This window comes from Lithobates pipiens, unplaced genomic scaffold (assembly GCF_037356315.1).
Source record: "Lithobates pipiens isolate NorthernLeopardFrog02 unplaced genomic scaffold, aLitPip1_a1.2 Scaffold_30, whole genome shotgun sequence".
Lineage (NCBI taxonomy): Eukaryota > Metazoa > Chordata > Amphibia > Anura > Ranidae > Lithobates > Lithobates pipiens.
The window spans coordinates 46,468,699-46,494,244 of record NW_027507791.1 but is presented as its reverse complement, the minus strand read 5'-3'; the positions used below and the strand labels follow the sequence as shown (position 1 = coordinate 46,494,244).

The following is a 25,546-nucleotide window of genomic DNA, read 5'->3' as shown; positions in this document are numbered from 1 at the left end:
TGGTAGGACGTTGTCATCAAAGTGTAATCCCGTGTTATTGTAGCGGGTGCGCACACATACATGATTGTAATGGGCGAGACAGCAGAGTCAGCAGTCTGCCCCCTTCCAGACTCTTTGTAGTCTGTGTCGGAGTGGTATGGGGCCGTTGGCCGCGGTCAGCAAGCCAAATTTCTCATTGCTGGCTGAAGGGTTCCCGCAGATTTCTAATCCACGTGGGGTTACTGAACTGGAAAACTGGCCGTTGCCCGCTGTGCGTCCAGATGGGTTAATTTTTACTGCATGCAAACAGCTTTTCATCTGCAGCTTAAATGTCAAAGTAAAAAGCTAGAGACTCGGGAGAACCTTCTACCCTCTCACGAGCCTGATTTCAGGAGATGATTGAGCTCCGATTGAGGTCTTCTTCAATCAATCCAAGATCCTGTCTTCCTCCTTGCGTCTGCCAAGGGACAGATGTAGAAATGGCTGGCCTTGGCATTTACATGGGCATCAAGGTACTGGTAAAAAAAAAAAAACAGGCCATTTAGGCCCCCCAACCGCCCACCTAAAAATTAACTGATGGCCAGAGGAGGTCTTATGCCGCGTACACACGACCGGACTTTTCGAGGGACTAGGTCCGGCAGACTTTCGGCGGAGTTCTGACAGAGTTCTGACGGACTTTCCGAATGAACGGACTCGGCCACACACAATCACACCAAAGTCCGACGGATTTGAACGTGATGACGTACTACCGGACTAAAATAAGGAAGTTCATAGCCAGTAGCCAATAGCTGCCCTCGCATCGGTTTTTGTCCGTCAGACTAGCATACACACAAGTGGATTTCTCGGTAGGAACTGGGTCCGGCAGAGTTCCGGCGGAAAAATTTGAAACATGTTCCATTTCTAAAGTCTGACGGATTTTTGCAAATCAAAAGTCCGCTGCAGCCCCACACACGATCGAATGGTCCGCCGGAATCGTTCTGTCTGACCTTTGATGTCGAAAAGTCCGGTTGTGTGTACGCGGCATTACACATGCCATGGCAAAGCCAAAAGAGACTTGCGGAAACCTTCTACCTGATTTGAGGAGACGATTGAACTAGATATTCCTGGTCTTCGTCAACCCATCAAAGACCTTCCACTTGTGTCTGCCAAAGGACGGATGTGCGAACAGGGGCGGACTGACAACTCATGGGGCCCCCGGGCAATAGGAGATTATGGGGCCCCCCAGGCAATCAGAGATTATGGGGCCACGCAGTATACACAAACACAGTATGCAATCATACAGTATACACAGACATGTTTCTATTGGCTGAGAAGGTACTGGAGAGGCGGGGCAGCTATACTCTCGGGATTTTTAGACCAAAAGGATGTCGGTAAGGGACATTTCAGAGACAGATGTAAAAAAAAAAAGAAAAAGATTTTTACATACTGTCTCTGGTTTTACTGAGGCTGGCAACCCTGATGGAGCCCCCTGGTGGCCTGGGGCCCTCGGGCAGTGCCCGAGTGGCCGAATGGTCAGTCCGCCCCTGTGTGGGAATTTTTGGCCTTGGCATTTAACAGGCTGTGTAGTGCAGGGTGCTTTCCTTTAGAACAGGGGTCTCAAACTGGTGGCCCTCCAGCTGTTGCGGAACTACAAGCCCCATCATGCCTCTGCCTGAGTGAGTAATGCTTGTAACTGTCAGCCTTGCAATGCCTCATGGGACTTGTAGTTTTGCAACAGCTGGGGGGCCGCCAGTTTGAGACCCCTGCTTTAGAAGCACCCATTACTTAGGTTTCATTTACACAGGGAGTGTTAAAAACACAAGCAATTGAGGCCCAGCAACCACAAACCTAAAAGATAACTGGTGACCAGAGGAAGTCTAAGCCCTTGTACACACGGTCGGACATTCTGACAACCAAATCTGACGGATTTTGTCCGAAACTGTTGCATACACACGGTCGGACAAAGTTGTCGGAAAATCCGATTGTTCCGAACGTGATGACGTTATTTCTTTATGACGGGACTACGTTCAGGCTAGTAGCCAATAGCTTTGGTGTAGGAATTTGATCTGAGAATGCGTGGTACTTTGTCGGATCGGAATTCTCTACACATGATCGGATAAGGTCCGATCAGATCATGTTGTCGGAAAGTTTTATAGCCAAGCTGGAAAACTTGGTCCGTCGGATATTCCGACGGAAACAGTCCGATGGAGCCCACACACGGTCGGATTATCCGACAACGCGGTCCAATCGGACATTTTTCGTCGGAATGTCCAACCGTGTGTACAGGGGCTAATGCTGCGTACACACAATCGGAATTTTGGCCAGCAAAAAAAGAAGAAGAAAATGTGACCGTGTGTAGGCTCCATCGGAATTTAGCTGGCCAAATTCCCGGCAGCAGAAATTCCGATCGTGCGTATGCAATTCCGACGTGCAAAAACTCACGCATGCTCAGATTCAACTACGAGATGGAAGCTATTGGCTACTGGGTATTGAACTTCCTTTTTCTAGTCCCGTCGTACGTGGTGTACGTCGCCGCGTTCTTGGCGGTCGGAATTTGGTGTGACCGTGTGTAGCCAAGACAGCTTGAGTGAAATCCTGTCGGAATTCCGTCTGAAAAAACCATCAGAGTTTTTTCCGACCAAAATTTCCGATCGTGTGTACGCGACATTACACATGTCGTGGCAAAGCCAAATGCTAGGGACTCGGGAACCTTCTACCATCTAATGAGTTTGATTTGAGTAGATGATTGAGCTAGGTATTCCTGGTCTTCTTCAACCCATCCAAGACCCACCACTTAAGTCTGCCAAAGGAAATATGTGGAAATTTTTGGTCTTGGTATTTAATGGGCTGTATAGTCCAGGATGCTTTCCTTTGGAGAAAACCATTTTTATTTTACACAAGCAGCAAGGGAGTGGTAAAAACAGGCAGTAGAGGCCCACCAACCACCCACTTAAAAGATAACAGGTGGCTGGAGGAGGTCTTACACATGCTGTGGCGAAGCCAAAACCTAGAGACTTGGGGAAACCTTTTACCATCTAATGAGCCTGATTTGAGGAGATGGTACCTAGGCATTCCTGGTCTTCGTCAACCCATCTAAGACCCACCACTTGCTTTTACCAAAGGATGGATGTGGAAATTGCTGGCCTTGGCATTTAACAGGCTGTGTAGTCCAGGGTGCTTTGCTTCTGTGGAACCCATTTTTTAGGTTTAATTTACACAGGCAGCATGGGAGTGCTAAAAACAGGGGGCTGAGGCCCCACCCCCCAACCGCCCACCTAAAAGATAAAAGGCGGACGGAGGAGGTCTTACACGTGTCGTGGAAAGCCAAAAGCTAGAGACTCGAGGGAAGCCTTCTACCACCTCATGAGTCCAATTTAAGGAGGTGATTGAGCTAAATATTCTTGGTCTTCAATCCATCCAAGACCCACCATTGCCTTCCGTCTGTCAAAGGACAGATGCGGAAATTACTGGCCTTGACTCTTAATGGTCTGTGTTAGTCCAGGGTGCTTTCCTTTGAAAAGGAAACTATTTTTTAGGACTCATTTACAGGGGCAGCAATGGAGTGGAAGCCTGAGGAGGTCTTACACGTGCCATGGCGAATTTGACTCGGCTTGCTACGTTTTACAGGTGGCAGACCATTGAAGAAGTTAGTAGGAACATGAGACAACCACGAGCCAAACGCTTGGTTCATGATTCCAGATTGCAGGGGCGGACTGACAACTCATGGGGCCCCCGGGCAATCAGAGATTATGGGGCCACACAATATACAAAAACACACCCACACAGTCAGGGCCGTTTTTAAAGGCAGGGCAAAAGGGACAGTTGCCCTGGGCCCTGTCATTGTTGTGGGGTCCAAAGCAGCTGCCTCATACTTGCCAACTATCCTGGTTTAAATTCTCTTGTCCCTTGAGGTTTTGGTCCTGTGCTGTGTCCCGATATCTGAGTGTGAAGTGCTGCTACTAATGCTCTGCCCTATTGTTGTGTACAGATGACTCCCCTGCAGACCCTGTGTTTACATGTAAATTACTGGCATTCATATGTAAATAGCGGCAGCCGGCAGACTTGATATGTATGTCATGCCCCCCAAGGTCATATCCACAGTAATCTCTAGCAACCAATCAACAAGCAGAAATTATGTGCTGTAACCTCTAGTAACTAATCAGTGAGCTGTAATGTGTGCTGTAACCTCTAGCAACCAGTCAGTGAGCGGTAATGATACACTGTAACCTAAGAAAACAATTGCAATAGCTGCCTGATTTGATTCAGAAAACTGATTTTGAGTCTAGCTGCTATTTGTTGTATGTCTCAGAGCAGGTGGAGAGCAAAACTGCATGGGGGGGCCCAATAAAAGTTTTGCCCAGTATTAAAGACGGCCCTGCACACAGTATACAATCACACAGTGTACACATACATGTTTCTATTGGCTGAGAAGGTACTGGAGATAATTTTTACATACTGTCCCTGGTTTTACTGAGGCTGGCAACCCTGATGGGGCCCCCTAGTGGCCCGGGGGCCTCGGGCAGTGCCCGAGTGGCTGAATGCTCAGTGCGCCCCTGCCAGCTTGTTATTTCAATACAAAATCCAGAATCGTCTCTTGAATGCCTAGGAATCCTTTGCTCTACTGCCCTCGGAAAAAAACAATTTCAGGGGGGGGGGGGCAGCAAAGACTGACACCCATCTAAAAAGGGGCCCAGTCCCCTATATAGCAGAGCTCAGACTGGGAAAGAGAGAGAAGGGGAAGCAGGACAAGGAATGAATCTGTTGGCCTGCAGTGATCATGTAATCACAAGTGGCATGCTAATAGGAGGATAGAGCAGAGTGCAGCGAGATGAGCTTTTCAGTCTGCTGCTTCTCCTTTTACTGTCCAATTACAGGCTTGAGTGGGAGGTAAAAATGTTCCCATATACAGTATGTATTAATTGGTGTATATAGCCGATTGCCCACAGTTCTGTACTATTAACTGAACTGTATGTGAAGGTCTTTCTAAGCTGCGTTTGGGGGTTTGTTTGGTGGCAGGCCAAGCAGAGCTCTTTGCCAGGAATACAGGGATCAATGACTCCTGCAGAGAATACATTTACTGAGCCTGAGCCTCGTCTAATACTACAAAACATGCAGTAAGATTATAAGCCTCACAGCAATGTTCTTAAGATATGAATACATTCATAAGGACTTAAAGGGCCAGGATTTCTAACATTGTTGAGTATATAGGAAGAGGGTCCACTTCCTTTAAAGGGTCCATCTATCCTAAAGTGATATCTTGGTTATAGCTGGAGCCTGGTAGTCAGTGGCGTAACTAGAACCTTCGGGGGCCCCAATGCAAGAAACCATGAAGGGGGGCCCTTTACTCCGAGCTTGGTGGCGGAACACCAGGGCCCCGGTTGCAAGTGGGTGGCTGCGTGTAAAGGAACCAATTTCTCCATTTCCCGCCGCTTCTCCACCTCTCTCTCCGACAGCCGTTCAGCGGCTGCAGGAGGAAAATGGAGAGATGGGTTCCTCTATTTCGGTGTTTCTCAATCTTTTTCCAGTCAGGGCGCCCTTTAAGTACATCCCTAGGTGAATGGGGCTGCACTGCGACCCCCCCTGCAACTGTGTGCATTGCATGCAGTTGTAGCATAGTGATGATGCATTTAAAGGGGTTGTAAACCCTCGTGCATCCTGTGCATTAAGGTGAAAAAACACCTGGCAGTCACCAGAACCCCCCCCCCCCCCCCGTTTTACTTACCTGAGCCCTGGAACTTCACCAGGTGGAGATGCGCTCTTCCTTTGCCCAGGGTTCTCAGCTCCTGATTGGATAGATTGATAGCAGCTCAGCCATTGGCTCCCGCTGCTGTTAATCAAATCCAATGACGCGGGCGTCGGGAGTGCCTGCAAGGTAAACCCCCCCCCCCCGGGAGAGCGCTTCTCCTAAGGGGTTATCTGATAAGAGGAGGAGCCACGAGAGCAGCCGAGGGACCCCAGAAGACGAAGTTCGGGGCCACTCTGTGCAAAACGAGCTGCACAGTGAAGGTAAGTATAACATGTTATTAAAAAAAAAAAAAAAAGCAAACCTTTACAACCACATTAAGGGGTTAAAACAGGTGGTCAGGAGGCAACATATTGCCTCTTTACCGGCTGTCAAATGCCTCTGAAAAGTGATCTGAGCACAGATTGCTTTTCAGAGGAACATCATTTTTTTTTTTTTTGCTGGTACTTTGAACAAGCAAGAAAAAAAAACTGTTATGATTGTACACATGTGGGGTAGGGCTGGGGGGAAAAAAATCAATTTGAATCCTGAATTGAGTTGAGAGGACAAATGGACTCAAATTTTAAGCAAATAGTTTTCTTTTCGATTTTTTTTTTTCACCAGGATCGGTGCCGACACCGCACCGGTTCTGAGGAGCTAAGGGCAGGAGTCTTTAGGTGAGGCCGCGGCTTCGGCCTAGTCCGCGAGGCCGGACCCGTGGACTAGGACGAAGCTGCGGCCTTGCCTAAAAACTCCTGCCCGCAGATCCTCAGGACTGGCACAGTGTCCATCAAAAAAAAAAATACTCGATTCGAATTGTGAATCGAGTTTTTTTTTTTTAAATGACAGTTTTTTTTTGTTTTGTTTTTCGAAAATTGCCCAGCTGTAATATGGGGAGGGGGGGCAGGATTAAATGTGCATGCATACATCTAAACAGTGGCGGCTGGTGCTCAAAATTTTTGGGGGGGGGCGCAAAAAAAATGTAGAAAAAAAATCAAATGCAGCCACTGTGCCCAAACGTTGCTACTATGCCCAACGCACGCTGCCACTGTGCCATTAAATGCTGTCATTGTGCCATCAAACGCTGCCCCTGTGCCATCAATTGCAGTCACTGTGCCCATTTAACGCTGCCAGTGTGCCATCAAACGCTGCCAGTGTGCCATCAAACACTGCCACTGTGCCATCAATTGCAGCCACTGTGCCCATTTAACGCTGCCACTGTGCCCTCAAATGCTACAAGTTCTACAACTGTGCCATCAATTGCAGCCACTGTGCCATCAATTGCAGCCACTGTTCCATCAATTGCAGCCACTGTGCCCATTTAACGCTGCCAGTGTGCCATCAAACGCTGCCAGTGTGCCATCAAACGCTGCCAGTGTGCCATCAAACACTGCCACTGTGCCATCAATTGCAGCCACTGTGCCCATTTAACACTGCCAGTGTGCCATCAAACACTGCCACTGTGTCATCAGTTGCAGCCACTGGGCCATCAATTGCAGCCACTGTGCCATCAATTGCAGCCACTGTGCCATCAATTGCAGCCACTGTGCCCATTTAACGCTGCCACTGTGCCCTCAAATGCTACAAGTTCTACAACTGTGCCATCAATTGCAGCCACTGTTCCATCAAAAGCAGCCACTGTGGCAAACACTGCCACTGTGCCATCAATTGCAGCCATTGTGCCATTAAACGCTGCCAGTGTGCCATTAAATGCTGCTAGTGTGCCCTTGAATGCCCCCAGTGTGCCCCATGCCTGCTCGCCATCTACACACATGCACATACGCATACACACACATGCACACACATTCTCACACATACACACACACACACATAAAGTCTATCTTACCTCTTCCTGCCGGGTACTGCACTGTAGGGGGAGACAAAGAGCACCCACTGCTTTCACTTTAATTATAAGCAGTGTGATGATTCTGAGCTCCCCGCACGGCGCACAGTGCCAATTACACTTCGGCTGAAGATCGGAAGCTCAGTCTCAGCCGCCCTCCTTGAGATATACAGGGGGGCCCTCAAGGGCCCCCCTGCAGCATGGGGCCCGGTCGCCTTGGCGATCTCAGCGACCCCTATAATTCCGCCGCTGCAACTCACCCAAATGGTGTTTAGTAAGGTTGAGGTCAGGGCTCTCTGCAGGACATTTGAGTTCCTTCACATCAAACTCCTCAAACCATGTCTTTATGCAGGTGGCGTTGCACACATGGGTATAGTCCTGCAGGAACAGAAAAGGGCCTTCACCAAACTGTTACCACAAGGTTGGAAGAACCCAAGTGTCTTTGTATGCTGTCGTATGAACTTATTTCGAGGGGGGTCCACATACATTTGGCTAAGTAGTAGATGGGTTGGTTAGGTATCAACAAACCGTTGGCCGTATAATGCTTTAAACCAGTGATTCTCAACCAGAGTTCTGTGGAACCCTAGGATTCCTCAAAAGGTTGCTAGGGGTTCCTTCAGCATTAGGCAATTTCTGCCTCTCAGATAAGTTCCCACTGACACCATTGATCTTTTTAGCTACCTGTAAGGAGGTAATTCTTCCCAATGACCACAAGTGTGAGGACCATTCTTCCCACTGACCATCACACTAATATATTATGAGTTGTAGATTTCTAATTTTTAGCAGGGGGTTCCCCGAGACCGGAGAACTATTTCAAGGGTTCCTCTGTGTTGAAAAGGTTGAGAATGTCATCTTTAAACTATACCACAGCAGAAATGACCTTTATGGTTAAAACTCAAAATATGTACTCCCTGAAAACAAGCTTTTTGTTGAAATCTTGCATAGAACTAAAGTAAGAAAAGATGTTTGATGATCTCTAATGACTTGTCCTTCCCTTTATATCAGTATAACTCCCAAAAATAATAAAATTTTTGATGAATAGTCAAATGACTTTCAGAACCAGAACCTGACAGGTCAACAAACTAGACATAACTTTGATCAAATACAATGGTGAACTCTTGGTGCTACTCCACAAAGCTCAACTCTTAGCAAAGTAGACGTGTAAAGACTGAAGACACAGAACTTGGCTCTCCCTGAGAGTCTTCCCAGTAATCCATTCATGAAGTTCTCCTTGTCTACTCTTTAGATAGGGAGATGCTTCATAAAACATGGACCTTTGAGTTAGGGAGGACTTAGTAGATGTGGACCTTTGTATTAAGGAGGACCTGGTAGATGTTTCTAGGTACAAAAAAATGGTAACCACCCCAACCTATAACGGGCCTTTCTAGGCCAAAAGATCACACCAGGGCTGTGGATACTTATATCTTATACTTATATTGTATTTAATTCTGACAATTTGGTATTTCAAGAGGTTGCACTGACGCTTCAGAGGACAGTAAATTCAATATTCCAGTGGTGGGCTGTGTTTCTAATACAGAGTGCTGACAATAAGACCTTCAGAGAACAACGGCCACGGAGGTCCAAGTACTGTGTTGGTGGTCCTTTTAAGATTTTGAACTGATAAATACACAAACTAAGAGTTAAATGTGTTCCATATTCTGTTGTTCGAGGTGTTATTATAGTATTGGGAAACTAAGGATCCTGTAGAGAACATTGTGGCGTTATCAAAGTTGCTAAATACTCACTTTAATTGGTTTGAGCAAAAATGGCCAGATGCTTGGCTAAAGCTTGTTAGGACCAGAGACATGGTATAAATGGTCCACCCAGAATGATACTTTGCCACAATCGCTGCTGAATTTTATTTTATATTACGGAGGATGTAACAGGAAGAGCCGGAACACACAAAGGTGGGCAAGAACAGTTGAACCTCCAAGATGGATCAGAAGAACGCCAGGAAGTATGGCAGATCTCACCACTGGAGACCCCAAGAGCCTTTAGATTACTTAGCCCACCAAACCCCATAACAGAAATATAATTTTGGAAAGGGCGACCTCTAATTTTTACTAATGGGTGATGGCCTGTAAGATCTCACCTCTGCAGGATAATCTTGATCATCGATGTGGTGCTCAGAGCCTCCTGGGTGCTCCTCGCTCCCCCAGTGCAAATGGAGTTGTACAGCAGTAAAATTGTTCGAAAGGCCGCGGAGGCGCATCAAGGACGGCAGGGAGAGCATAACTGAAAAAAAAAATTATTACATCAAAAGATAAACCTTGTAATCTCTAAAGACGACGAGATATTTCAGAACTCAAAGCATGGGGTCAAGGGACTAAAATCTTTATACTATCTTAAAGCTGAACTTCAGGGATGAGATTTTTTTTTGCATACTTACATTGGGCCAGCTTTTAGTTTACCATTTTTATTTCTATTATTATTTTTTTCAGTCTTTATTCGATCGTTTTTTTATTACGAGAGTTAGTTATTTCAGTAGTACTAACTATTTGACTGGCTATTTATGAATGAATTGGCAATATTGAGAGCGGGCTGTCTTCTTATCTATGATGGTTATTTGATTGGCGTTCGGATGTCCCTGGTGGAAGGGGAGGTTCCTTCTCCTTGGTTCTCATCTGCCACCCATCCACTAATCTGGTGGATGGGTGGCGCTTGCGCCCTGAGCCTTACATCAGCCGTCTATATTGCGGCTGGAGGTTTCCAGCACATGTGCATTCCAAGGGCCACCCACACCGGATGTGATGTCAGTGAGCCGTTTCTGGCTCATCACTTCCGGTGGGACCGTGTGTATAGGGCAATAGGAGATGGGCTAAGCAACAAGGACGCACACTACGGCGACGTTGAGGGACTAACCGGATATCGAGGCGCATCTGCTCCCTATATACCAACCATTTGCCGGCTTTCCCATTTTTGTATCTTCATCTCCTGTTTGTGCCTTTTATACGGTCCGACACCCATCAGACCAAGCTGGTGTTTCTGGCATATCCGCTTTCATTGGATGGTGACTCGCCCATGCTCTATTTGATGTTGTAATCGTTCTTTTGTCAGTACCTAAAAGTTTTGGTGAGCACCCATATTAAATTGTTTAATATACTGTTAATACTGTAAAGAAATGTATTTAAATGTTGATACTAATGTTGCTATTTTTTGTAACTTGGACACTGTTATAGATGCATGTTGAGCCGTCCTGAAGAAGCAGATAATTAGTCTGCGAAACACGTTGGCTATCCGAATATACAAGCATTTGTTCAAGCCTTGGACTGGTATTAATTGTGGTCTTATATGTATATGACCTAATGCTATTGATGTACCATTTTATAGTTTTGTGTTTTGTAATAAATCTATTTTATTAATATCGTTGTGGTTGTGCTTACCTTAATGACAGAAAAACATATCCATTAAAATCCCATCATTCCATGAGAGAGTGACACTCTCTTTCTTTTTCTATTATTTATTGTAATTTCTTTTTTTGCATGTTTATGGGTGATAGCACTGTCTAAACATTTACTAGCTATGTTTTATACCCGATTTGCCTCTGTGGCAGTTGTAAAGCCCAAGGTACTACAGTGGTGGCCATGGTCTTCCAGGTCCGGTGCTGAGTGGCCACCCTTTTGCATTGTAACCACAGGGGGTTGGTCGCTTGGCACAATGTGTATCATAAAAACTACCATGCTTTTTCCATAAAATGCAGTATTCATTTTTTTTTTGTACTTCAGTGCTGCTGGGTTAGCAGGGCAGCATGTAACATGGCGAAGGCACAGGAGTACTATTAAGAAACAGCTGTCACCTCCTAACAGGTTGCAGATACACAAATATTGAAGGCCTCTTGTTTAGATCTACTTTAACTCTCCCATACATCCAGGAGTGCCAATCAGTTCCACTTACATCTAGGAGCAGGGGCGGACTGACCATTGGGGCACTCAGGCACTGCCCGAGGGCCCCGAGCCACTAGGGGGCCCCATCAGGGTTGCCAGCCTCAGTAAAACCAGGGAAATTATGTAAAAATCTGTGTTGTTTTTTTACATCGGTCTCTGAAATGTCCCTTACCGACATCCTTTTGGTCTAAAAATCCAGAGATTATAGCTGCCCCACCTCTCCAGTACCTTCTCAGCCAATAGAAACATGTCTGTGTATACTGTGCGATTGTATACTGTGTGTTTGTGTGTGTGTGTGTGTGTGTGTGTGTGTGTGTTTGTGTATACTGCGTGGCCCCATAATCTCCTACTGCCCGGGGGCCCCATGAGTTGTCAGTCCACCCTGTCTAGGAGTGCCCATCTGAGTCCACCCTTACGTTCACAAGGGACCAACAGACTCTGTGCCACCATGTCTGACACCATGTAGATGAAGTGGGCAGGTTTTCCCTCACATCCTGTTCTGTATCACAAGTAGGCCCTTCAAATTTATACTTACCTTGTCATCACCAAACTTTCTGGGCAAACCTGGTATGAGCTCCTAGATTCCAGCCCCAAAAACAAAAAAAAAGGTGCCAAGATGCTCCTAAAACCAACCTATCTGGAGATGTTCCCCATTAGGTGGAGCTGCACCACCTCTTCCAGTTCTGGTGTGAAGGACCCGAAAAAGGCAGAAACTTCTACTTCCTAGCCTTACTTCATTGACCTCTTCAGAGTTTATTTTTTTGCATTCCAGTAGACCAGACTGAATTTAGTATGAAGCACGGGATTGTCTGGAAACTTCTTCCAACGTGAATTACATATCCTCAGCAAGCCAAGTTCCTGTGTTATTAGTGCTAATTATTACAAAGCCTCTGAGGGAGAGGCAAGGAAGATATCTTCAGATAACATGACCACACTGGAGACCAGCTACCTGGTAACCCTTTCATCTCTTGTTTGGTCTCCCATAAAGGCTCCCTTTGACACATGCTGGTGCCCACTCTCTTCTAGAACCTGCAAGTTTTGGGGGCGACTTGTAAAACCTTTCAAGCAGATGGTTACCTGGCATAGCCGAGGCTTCTGTCCGGTGGCACCGAGCCTCTGTTTCGTGTGATCAAGTGACCAAACTAACAAGTAGAGTGAGAAACTTGTGTCCTAGCTACAGCCATCCTTGGGCAGCACAATCTGTAGCTTTGCAGTGATCATGCACAGCAAAAATGTAAAAAGAAGAACTATACTATCAGTGAAGTGCGTATTGAGAGGCCAAGAAAGGCTCTGTGATGATCTAGGGACAGGGGCCCAGTCATAGTTTCATCCTCTGTAAACCCTTCTCCACATGCTGCTTGGTGATGGAACTTATTGTGGTCAAGGAAAGAAGCCAAGGGTGCTGCAGCCTCTCGCCTCTTGACTTGCTACAAAGTTACAATCAGGGCAGGACCTAGGGTGGTGGGGGCCCCTGGGCTTGAGTCACTTTGAGGCCCTACCTTCTATACATTACCGTATTTATCGGCGTATAACACTCGCCGGAGTATAACATGAACCCCAAGTTTAGGAGGGAATTTTAAGGAAAAAACTTACATTTAAATGCCCATCAATGCAGCCTTATCAGTGTCCATCTGTAGCCTTGTCCAATGTCATTGCAGCCTTGTCAGTGTAGCCTTGTCATTTTCAGCCTTGTCATTGCAGTCTTGAAGTTTAAAAATGGTGCCACCAAGATACAGAGTCCTGTGTATCTTGGCAGCCCTCGGGTCCTCTTGGCGGCCCTCGGGTCCTCTCGCAATCCTGAGCGGAGCCGAGAGTAGCCAAATGTACTTGGCTCAGCTCACAGTCACACCCAGTCCCTGTGTTATGTCCATCTTAGGGCGGCCCTGGTTACAATGTACAGTGGGAATGATCAATTGGGGAAGGAGACTAAGAAAATGTTTCCTCCTGCCTGCAGCAGACTTATGTAATCATCTCAGCACAGGCTAAGTCACTAGACTGGAAATCCAAGATGGTTTTTAATCATAAAAAAGAAGATATTCTGAGAAAAATTATACGATATGATAAGTCCCCTTTAAGCGCTGCTTCTAGTCACTCTTAATTCCAACTGCCTTTTTTTTTTGCTGAAACTTAAAAAGTTACCCTCGGATTGGTTCTGGTGATAATAAGCTCTGCTTGTTACTGTCTGCATTTTTCTGAAAGCCTTCCCGGGATTTTACAAATATACAGAGGAAGTAACAAGCTTATCAGGTTTATTTTTATTTGTTTTGACCCATTCACTTTGGGACGGAGAGAGACATATTGTGCTTTGGGCCAATTACAAAGAAAACAGAAGCAGAAGAATTCACTGGGAACGAAGGAGAAAGAGTGCTTGGACCTGCAGCCATTACATATAGGAAGCGTTTCTTCCAAATTTATATTAGTATCTCGATTTATGGTATAGAGCATAGGTGCTCAACCTGTAGCCCTCCAGCTGTTGCGGACCTACAAGTCCCATCATGCCTATGCCTTTGGGAGTCATGCTGGGAACTGTCAGCCTTGCAATGCCTCATGGGACTTGTAGTTTCGCAACAGCTGGAGGGCCACAGGTTGAGCATCCATGGTATAGAGCAATTGTCTCAAAAGTGAGGCCCTTCGCTTTTATCCAGGCTTTGGGGCACTATTTTCATCCACTGATACCAACAATGGGATGTAATATCCCCCACTGACACCAAAGTTGAGGCACAATCACTCCCAGTGACACCAACGATGGAGCACAATTCCTCCCACTGTCAACAATGATGGGGCACAATGATCTTTGGTACATCAAAGATGGGGCACAATTCCTTCCAATGACACCAACAATGGGGCCCAATGACACCAATAATGGAGCACAATTCCTCCCACTGACACCAATGATGGGGCACTATTCCTCTAACGGACATCAAAGGTAGGGCACAATTCATTACGACGACACCAACGATGGGGCCAATTACACCAATGATGGAGAACAATTCCTCCCACCGACACCAAAGATGGGGAACAATTCTTCCCAATGACACCAACAATGGGCTCCAATGACACCAATGATGGAGCAAAATTCCTCCCACTGACACCAATGATGGAGCACAATTCCTCCCACTGACACCAAAGATGGGGCACAATTCCTCCCAATGACACCAACAATGGTGCCCAATAACACCAATGATGGAGCACAATTCCTCCCACTGACACCAAAGATGGGGAACAATTCCTCCCAATGACACCAACAATGGGCTCCAATGACACCAATGATGGAGCAAAATTCCTCCCACTGACACCAATGATGGAGCACAATTCCTCCCACTGACACCTATGATGGCAAACTATTCCTCCCACTGACATCAAACATGGGGCACAATTCCTCCCAATGACACCTACAATGGGGCCAATGGCACCAATGATGGAGCACAATTCCTCCCACTGACACCAATAATCGGGCACAATTCCTCCCAATGACACCAACAACGGGGCCAATGACACCAAATGATGGAGCACAATTCCTCCCACTGACACCCAAGACGAGGCACTGTTCCTCCCACTGTCACCAATGATGGGGCATGGTATATTCCCACTGACGTTGGGATCTTTTCTACTCCCAGTGGCCACAGTCTGGCCCTCCTCATGTCTGGCCCTTTGTTTAGAAAGTTTGATTACCCCAGATATAGAATAATAGACAATAAAGGGTTTGCACTGCACGTCAACAATTTGTGAACCGGGGCAAACTAAATGGACAGATTTAGCCCGTTTGCCCACACGTACCTATGGCTGGTACTGCAGCATTACTACCACCACTAACTGACAGCTTCCCTCGGTGCCATCTGCACTCCAGCAACCAAAGATGCTGTGTTGGCCGGCCGCCTGCATCCTAGCAACCAATTATAATAATGGTTGCGGGGACACTGGTGGCCACACAGTCATTGGTGATCCATGGTAAAAAGAAAAAAAAAAGTGCAGGATGTTCCCCCATAAAAATACATACCAGTCCCTTACCCTAAAGCAGGGTCGGCTACAGATTTTAAGGATACGCCATGCAAAAAAAATAAAAATAATAAGTGCCCCCCCCCCGACTTTACAATCCATACCAGACCCTTACCTAAGCATGCAGCCCGGCTGGCAAAAAAATGAGGGGCAGTAAGTGTGCACCCCTCCTCCTGAACCACACCAGGCCACAAGAAGAGGAGGATACCTTTTGCTAGGAAGGCCCCTGGTATAGCACTGTGTGCCCATGCTGATGAAGACAAGGGCCTCTTCCCCACAGTCCTGGCCGGTGGTTGTGGTTGTCTGCAGCAGGGGAACTATTGGAATCTGGAAGCCCCCTCTTCAAAATAAGGGGTCCTCTGATAGCCAGCCATCCCTACTACTACCAGCAATACCATTACCTAGACAAATAAGAACCTTCATAGACATATATGATCTGTATGGGGTTGTTCCCTGCAGTAGTCTCAATGCTGTAGGTGGCGAGTGCCCTCTTGGTGGTCCTGCCATGCCACCAGCGCCAGGATAGCCTGTGTATCATGGTCCTAAGGCTGAAAATCATGTGAAAGAATATCACAGCCGTTGTTCCTTAAAGGCTTGCAGATCCTCCATGCATGTGTTGTATACATTAAATGATCCCCCTTATAAGAGGCCCCTCGCAGCCTTTATTGCCCCTCTCTTATTCAGCCAGTTGCGGCCCCCCCCATGGCCTTTCTTTGCCTCTTTCCACATCACCAGCTTCTGTCACAATTCTTCCTCCTCCTCTCTTATCAGTCTTTTCACACCACTATAGTCAGTCCTATTTAGTTATTCTGTGTCACAATGTCACCCCCCCACCACATTCCGCCCCCACGCTTTTTCTATTCAGCTATTCACTATTGCTGTGTTGCCCCCCCCCCCCAACCTAACCCGCCCCTCCCTGTTCTTTTTTTCTGCTGTCCCCATGGCAGCATCTCCTGACCAAGCTTCTTGTCTGCCCTGCCAACAGATCTTTCATCCACGCCGCCAGTGCCAGGAACAAGCAATAGCTTCTTCCATCCCCGCAGATCTTCCCTCCGATATACCCGGATGACTTTGCTGTGACACCCCCTCCCACCCTATCCGGACAGAGGTGGCACAAACAAGACGTGACCTTCTCCACGCTGGACCTGATACCTTGGCAGTGACCACCTGTTTGCTCCACACACCTATTTTTATCAGAGCCTTCTACGGAACTGTTTTGCAGTAAGGGACCTTTTCCTTAAATGTCTACGTTTTTTTTACATAGTAAGTGAGGTTGAAAAAAGACACAAGTCCATTAAGTCCAACCTATGTGTGTGGTTATATGTCAGTATTACATTGTATATCCCTGTATGTTGTGGTCATTTAGGTGCTTATTTAATAGTTTCTTGAAACTATCGATGCCACCCGCTGAGACCACCGCCTGTGGAAGGGAATTCCACATCCTTGCCGCTCTTAGCCCTTGTACACACGGTCGGAGATTCCGACGGAATGTGTCCGATCGGACCGCTTTTGTTGTGTGGTCTCCATCGGACTGTTTCCGTCGGAGTATCCGACGGACCAAGTTTTCCAACTTGTTGGTAAAATGTTCCGACAAAATGCTCCGATCGGACATACTCCGATCATGTGTAGAGAATTCCGATCGGACAAAGTGCCACGCATGCTCAGATCAAATTCCTACATCAAAGCTATTGGCTACTAGCCTGAACATAGTCCCGTCGTAACGAAATAACGTCATCACGTTCTGAAAGATCGGATTTTCCGACAACTTCGTCTGACCGTGTGTATGCAACAGTTTCGGACAAAATCCGTCGGTCAAAATCCGACGGAAAAAATCCGACGGATTTGGTTGTCGGAATCTCCGACCGTGTGTACAAGGGCTTACAGTAAAGAACTGTCTACGTAGTTTAAGGTTAAACCTCTTTTCTTCAAATTTTAATGAGTGGCCACGAGTCTTGTTAAACTCCCTTCTGCGAAAAAGTTTCATCCCTATTGTGGGGTCACCAGTCCGGTATTTGTATATTGAAATCATATCCCCTCTCAAGCGTCTCTTCTCCAGAGAGAATAAGTTCAGTGCTCACAACCTTTCCTCATAACTAATGTCCTCCAGACCCTTTATTAGCTTTGTTGCCCTTCTTTGTACTCACTCCATTTCCAGTACATCCTTCCTGAGGACTGGTGCCCAGAACTGGACAGCATACTCCAGGTGCGGCCGGACCAGAGTCTTGTAGAGCGGAAGAATTATCCTTTTATCTCTGGAGTTGATCCCCTTTTTAATGCCAATATTCTGTTCGCTTTGTTAGCAGCAGCTTGGCATTGCTGAGCCTATCATCTACTAGGACCCCCAGGTCCTTTTCCATCCCAGATTCCCCCAGAGGTTCTCCCCCCAGTGTATAGATTGCATTCAGATTTTTGCCACCCAAATGCATTATTTTACATTTTTCTACATTGAATCCTTTTTGCCATGTAGTTGCCCACCCCATTAATTTGTTCAGATCTTCTTGGAAGGTTTCCACATCCTGTGGAGAAGTTATTGCCCTGCTTATACAGAGATTGAACTGTTTACCCCAACCCCATCCTCCAGGTCGTCTATGAACAAATCAAATAGGATTGGTCCCAGCACAGAACCCTGGGTGACCCCACTACCCACCCCTGACCATTCCAAGTACTCCCCATTTATCACCACCCTCTGAACTCGCCCTTGTAGCCAGTTTTCAATCCATGTACTCACCCTATGGTCCATGCCAACGGACCTTATTTTGTACAGTAAACGTTTATGGGGAACTGTGTTAAATGCTTGTGCAAAATCCAGATACACCACGTCTATGGGCCTTCCTTTATCTAGATCAGTGGTTCTCAACCAGGGTTCCTCCAGAGGTTGCTAGGGGTTCCTTCAGCATTGGCAATTTCTGCCTCTCAGATAAGTTCCCACTGACACCATTGATCTTTTTGGCTATCTGTAAGGAGGTAATTCTTCCCAATGACCACAAGTGTAAGGACCATTCTTCCCACTGACCATCACACTAATGTATCATGAGTTGTAGATTTCTAATTTTTAGCAGGGGTTCCCTGAGACCGGAGAACTATTTCAAGGGTTCCTCCATGTTGAAAAGGTTGAGAAAGGCTGATCTAGATGGCAACTTACCTCCTCGTAGAAGGTTAGTAGATGGTTTGGCAAGAACAATTCTTCATGAATCCATGCTGATTACTGCCAATTATACTGTTCTCATTACTAAAATCTTGCATATAGTCCCTTATCATCCTCTCCAAGAGCTTTATAAATTTAAGGTGGACCTTCCCCTACTTTTAAGATTCTCTATTTCTACTAGTTCTCCCTATCAAATTGATATCAATAGTTTATTTCCCCCCCCCCCACTTCTGTCTTTCTTGCCTTGGTGAGCATGACACGTACTGGGATATATCAGCTTCATATACCTCAACAGTCCTCAGGTACCTTCCTTGTTTTCACTAGGTGCCTTTCCTAACTAATAGTGGCTACATCATAAACAGCGCCTTGGATAAAATCTCTATAATGGTTCCTCTTCTATAATTCGGATAAAAAAAAAAAAAGGAAGAAGGAAATACCCCCTATGTGGGATTTTAACAACAACAACAACACCACTGAAATATGATAAAAGAACGTTTGTTGAGACATTTAAAATGGATCAATCACACATGTGATGATCAAATAAAGCTAAGACACAACAAAACAAATACAAACACCAAAAAGAACACATGGTGAGTTCATTGCAAGCATAAAAAAAGTATTAGGATAGCATTACTCTCCAATCTCCGGGAAAAAAAACAGAAAAAAAAAACTCTTCGGTAACGACGCGTTTCACATTCAAGCCCTTCATCAGGGGTATAGGATAGGAGAATATATATTTAAACTATATATATATATATATATATATATATATATTTATTTAAACTTTTGTCAAAAGGTAAGAGAATGGTGTAATGGTGTATATATATATATATACATATATATATATATATATATATATATATTTAAACTTTTGTCAAAAGGTAAGAGAATGGTGTAATGTTCAGTGAATATGATCAGTTCAGTTCCGTGATATGCCACTTGATATGCAAGTGGCATATCAGTGGCTCCACAGGAAGAGGGTTTAGGCCACTTATTTCTGCTGTGTGTTCAAAGGATCAAGAAGGGCCGCACTAAGGCTCATATTATGATACTCCTCATACCTACTACACGTCCTTGTGCTTATCCTGCTGTATCCCACGTATCATCTTGACTTGTGACCAACTAGTGTGTGTGGGGCCTCTGTGAGATACTTGGTTTTTGGCCTTTGGGGGCAGTGGCAGGAGATCTCCATTGACGCCATCCATTGCAGTGATCCTTGTGTTTCCTGCTTGCATAGCTCACTGAACTTTGCACCATTCTCTTATTTACCTTTTGACAAACATTTGAATATATATTCTCCTGTCCAATTCCCCTGACGAAGCGATGGAACGTGAAACGCATCGGATACAGAAGAGTTTTTTGTGTTTTTTACAGACATTGGAGAGTAGCACTATCCTAATACATTTTTGTATCCTTGCAATAAACTCACCACGTGTTCTTTTTGGTTTTGTTTTTGTTTTGTTTTGTTGTGTCCTGGTTTTATTTGATCATCACATGTGTAATTGATCCATTTTAAATGTATCAATAAACTTTCTTTTACCATATATCAGTGGTGTTGTTGCTGTAAAAATGCCACAGAGGGGGTATTTCCTTCTTTCTATACAATAGGGATGTGGCATCTACCACTCTCTGACATGGTGAAAGTATCTTTAAAAAATGGATGACATATTGAGCGCTCAGTGTGCACATGGGATCTTCCTGTCAATTAATTTAGAGGGGGCAAGTAATGATCCTGTGAATGTCCACCATGAGTAGACCAACATGACCATATGATCATATTAGGACCTTGATCCAACATGGCCATGTGGCCATATTAGGATATTGATCCAACATGGCCATGTGGCCATATAAGGATATTGATCCAACATGGCCATGTGGTCATATTAGGATATTGATACAACATGGCCATGTGGCCATATAAGGATATTGATCCAACATGGCCCTGTGGTCATGTTAGGACATTGAACCAGCATGGCCATGTGGCCATATTAGGACATTGGGACAACATGGCCCTGTGGTCATGTTAGGACATTGAACCAGAATGGCCATGTGATCATATTAGGATATTGATCCAACATGGCCATGTGGCCATATTAGGATATTGATCCAACATGGCCATGTGGCCATATTAGGATATTGATCCAACATGGCCATGTGGCCATATTAGGATATTGATCCAACATGGCCATGTGGCCATATTAGGATATTGATCCAACATGGCCATGTGGCCATATAAGGATATTGATCCAACATGGCCATGTGGCCATATTAGGATATTGATACAACATGGCCATGTGGCCATATTAGGATATTGATCCAACATGGCCATGTGGCCATATAAGGATATTGATCCAACATGGCCATGTGGCCATATTAGGCTATTGATCCAACATGGCCATGTGGCCATATTAGGACATTGGGACAACATGGCCCTGTGGTCATGTTAGGACATTGAACCAGCATGGCCATGTGATCATATTAGGATATTGATCCAACGTGGCCATGTGGCCATATTAGGATATTGATCCAACATGGCCATGTGGCCATATTAGGATATTGATCCAACATGGCCATGTGGCCATATTAGGATATTGATCCAACATGGCCATGTGGCCATATTAGGATATTGATCCAACATGGCTATGTGGCCATATAAGGATATTGATCCAACATGGCCATGTGGCCATATTAGGATATTGATCCAACATGGCCATGTGGCCATATTAGGATATTGATCCAACATGGCCATGTGGCCATATAAGGATATTGATCCAACATGGCCATGTGGCCATATTAGGCTATTGATCCAACATGGCCATGTGGCCATATTAGGACATTGGGACAACATGGCCCTGTGGTCATGTTAGGACATTGAGCCAGCATGGCCATGTGATCATATTAGGATATTGATCCAACATGGCCATGTGGCCATATTAGGATATTGATCCAACATGGCCATGTGGCCATATAAGGATATTGATCCAACATGGCCATGTGGCCATATAAGGATATTGATCCAACATGGCCATGTGGCCATATTAGGCTATTGATCCAACATGGCCATGTGGGCATATTAGGACATTGGGACAACATGGCCCTGTGGTCATGTTAGGACATTGAACCAGCATGGCCATGTGATCATATTAGGATATTGATCCAACATGGCCATGTGGCCATATTAGGATATTGATCCAACATGGCCATGTGGCCATATTAGGATATTGATCCAACATGGCCATGTGGCCATATTAGGATATTGATCCAACATGGCCATGTGGCCATATTACGATATTGATCCAACATGGCCATGTGGCCATATTAGGACATTGAGCCAACATGGCCCTGTGGTCATGTTAGGACATTGAGCCAACATGGCACGAAGCGTCACCTCCCCGAAATGAGTTTTTGCAGGTTGGGATGTCTGATACAGTATATGACTGTTACCTCTAAGCCATAATCTTAGTTGTAGAATGATGCCTGAACAAAGATGGCACCATCCTTCTGGAGATAAAAGCAGTTGAAGCCATTGTCAAGGGGAGTACTGGGATATTTGTAAGAGGTTAAAGAGGACATATTACTTAGCATGCATGCTTATAACCTATAGAAAGGTACATCTGATGCCACCTCCGATATTGTTCTCCTCTACTGCTCAACCCTTTTTGTGGCTCAGCATGCAGGAACGTGAACTTGCAGGCTTAGCACATTCCACGGCTCATCCTTTGCTGGTGATTCAAAATACAAAAATCACATTTCACATAAACATCAACTAAAACGACCAGAAATTCATAGACAGTGAGCTATTACCAACACATCCGTTCTCTACCGATTGATGAATAAATTCAGACATCTATATGGAAAAGTCCTTACAAAAGGCCAAGGTCATAAAATAATTAATTGGATGTTCATTATGTGTCATTTTTTGGCTTGAAGAGGCTTAAAGCTGAACTCCGGGCATAAAAATTCATTTAAATCTATTCCACCTACTATGGAAAACTACAGGGGGGGGGGGGGGGACCAGTCACCCTTCACAAGTAGAGAGAGCAGAGCTGTGGGAGGGGCCCAGTAGGCTCCCCCCACTACGGAAAACTGCAGGAGTGGGTGGAGACAAGACCAGTCACCCTGCAAAAGGAGAGAGAGCAGAGCTGTGGGAGGGGCCCAGCAGACTCCACCTATTATGGAAAACTGCAGGAGGGGGTGGAGACGAGACCGGTCACCCTGTACAAGGAGAGAGAGCAGAGCTGTGGGAGGGGCCAAGCAGGCTCCACCGACCAGTCACCTTCACAAGTAGAGAGAGCAGAGCTGTGGGAGGGGCCCAGCAGGCTCCACCCACTACAGAAAACTACAGGAGGGGACAGAGACCAGACCAGTCACCCTGCACAAGGAGATAGAGCAGAGCTGTGGGAAGGGCACAGCAGGCTCCACCCACTATGGAAAACTACAGGAGGGGGTAGAGACAGGACCAGTCACCCTGCACAAGGAGCGAGAGCAGAGCTGTGGGAGGGGCCCAGCAGGCTCCACCCACTACAAGGAGAGAGAGCAGCAGTTATCGAAACCTGGAAGAAAAAGTGTCACTAAAGCTCCCCCTAGAGGCTAATTTGTGGCCTTTATATTTTTTCAGGAAAAATATGGAAATGATGTCATCATTGGCCCTCTGTGGGTCGAAAATACTTTGTTATCCCAGAGGTCAGCTTTAGGGCCCATTCACACCAGATGTAGTTGGAATGCCTTTTTGAATGCATTCCCACGGCATAGGCAGTCAAAAGTCCTGGTTATCCTATGGGTATACCTCCACAACTAAGCCCTGTGGAGGGGGCGAAACGCGTCTGTGGTGTGTGCGTGGTTAGGACGGCGCTAATTTTTTTCCCCCAAATAGAGCTTTCTTATGGTGGTATTTAATCACCTGTGCGATTTTTATTTTTTGTTAAAAAAATAAAAAAATATATATAAATATATATTTTTTTAAATCGATCTTATTTTTTTATTTTGTTATAAAAAATTTAAAACGGGTCATTTTTGTTTGTTATTGATGTACGCTGATGAGTTAGCACTGATGGGCACACGAAAGGTGGCAGTGATGGGCACTGATCGGTTACACTGATAGGCAGCACTTCTAGGTGGCACTGATTGGCACCCCCTGGTGGGCATTGATAGGTGGCACTTATGGGCACTTTCTTATGGCATAAATGAGGCAGAATTGCCTCTTCCGTTTCGGGACCGATGTCCCTTTAAGATGAGCCGTGATCTGCTTTTTTTTTCTCCTCCGCTGTCAGCGTGAGGAGAACAAAAAAAGCGTTCACCAAGCTTTTGTTTTGAACACGTGATCAGCTGTCATTGGCTGACAGCTGATCACATGGTAAGGGACCGGGGGCCGGCCCCTTACTCGGATCGGTGATCACCCGAGTCTCAGTGACTCTGCGATCACGGCGCGTGCACAGGGGAGGCCGTCATTCGGCCACAGTGCGGATGTCAAGAGGTTAGTCAACAAAAATAAAAAAAATAAAGGGACAGTGTAAAAAATAAATAATACTAATAATATAAAAATATATATATATATAAAATATATATATATATTTTTTTTTAAAGCGCCCCCGTTCCCTCGTGCCCCCAGAAGTGAATGCATATGTAGGCCACACCCGCATATGTAAAACGGTGTTTGCACCACACATCTGAGGTATTGCCGCGAACGTTATAGCGAGAGCAATAATTCCAGCACTCAATCTCCTCTGTAACTCAAAACTGGTAACCTGTAAAAATGTTTAAAGCGTCGGCGATGGGGATTTTTTAAGTACCATAGTTTGGTGCCATTCCACGAACGCGTGCAATTTTAAAGCGCGACATGTTAGGTATCTATTTACTCGACGTATCAACATCTTTTATACGTTACCAAAAAATATAGTTATACATTGTGCTTTTGTGCATTAAAATTCATTAAAGCATATTTTTTTTCCCCAAAAAAATGACATTTGTGAAAATTGCTGCGCAAATACCACGCGACATAAAAAATTGCAATGACCATCTTTTTATTCTTTAGGGTCTCTGCTAAAAAAAGAAAGAAAGAAATATAATGATGTATATTAAAAAAATAAAAAAATTATATATTATATATTAAATATATATATATATATATATATATATATATATATATATATATATATAACACACACACATATTCATATATTTATTTATTATATATACATACCCTGTTTCCCTGAAAATAAGACCTAGCATGATTGTCGGTGATGGCTGCAATATAAGCCCTACCCCCCAAATAAGCCCTAGTTAAAGCCCTTGTAGGTCTTATTTTCAGGGTAGGGCTTATTTTGGGGGGTAGGGCTTATATTGCAGCCATCACCGACAATCACGCTAGGTCTTATTTTCAGGGGGAAATAGGGTATATACACACACACACACACATAAATGTTTGGGGGTTCTGTGTAATTTTTCAGGAAAAAAAATTAAAAATACAGATTTTATCATGTAGGAGAGAAATGTCAGCGTTGTCTTGGGTGGGAGCTGATTAAATATACTTTAAAAATCCTAATAAATACTTTAAAAGGAGCCTAATAGTGTTATTTTGTAGGCTTACTGTAGTAGATGTCAACTGTGTTGGAAAATATCGCTCCACCATTCCATCTCACGTTTAATAATAGACTGGTTCTCCTCCTAATCTCCTGGAACATCTCTATAATTCTTCAATGTTATTAAGAAAGGACTTGTGTAAACTAAACTGCTCCTTGTTTGTTCATAGTCCTTCTTTTTGCCCTGTACAGCAGCCGTAAATTAGATTTTAAATTGAATTAAAATAAGATTTTCAGATTGTTTTTTTTTATTATTTTTTTTATCTGTTTTTTTAATTTGTTCTACTTTTTGTCATTTTGTACCAAAGTTGTTCATTCTACTAAACTTGACTTTCGGCATCAGCCTGTAGTGGCACTTTGGCAAATGGCTGATATGTGCTTTTCTTATGTTTTTATTCATAGTTCTACAAACTATGGTAT

At 45.0% G+C, this 25,546-nt stretch overlaps 1 protein-coding gene across 1 annotated transcript in view; it reads right to left on the bottom strand.

The window, feature by feature from the left end:
• Positions 1-25,546, bottom strand: part of CA14 (carbonic anhydrase 14) — an 88,111-nt gene that overhangs the window by 23,014 nt on the left and 39,551 nt on the right. The window contains exon 4 of the mRNA XM_077464161.1: positions 9,616-9,758. Coding sequence (XP_077320287.1) covers positions 9,616-9,758 — 143 coding nt within the window. The remainder of the gene's footprint in view (positions 1-9,615; positions 9,759-25,546) is intronic.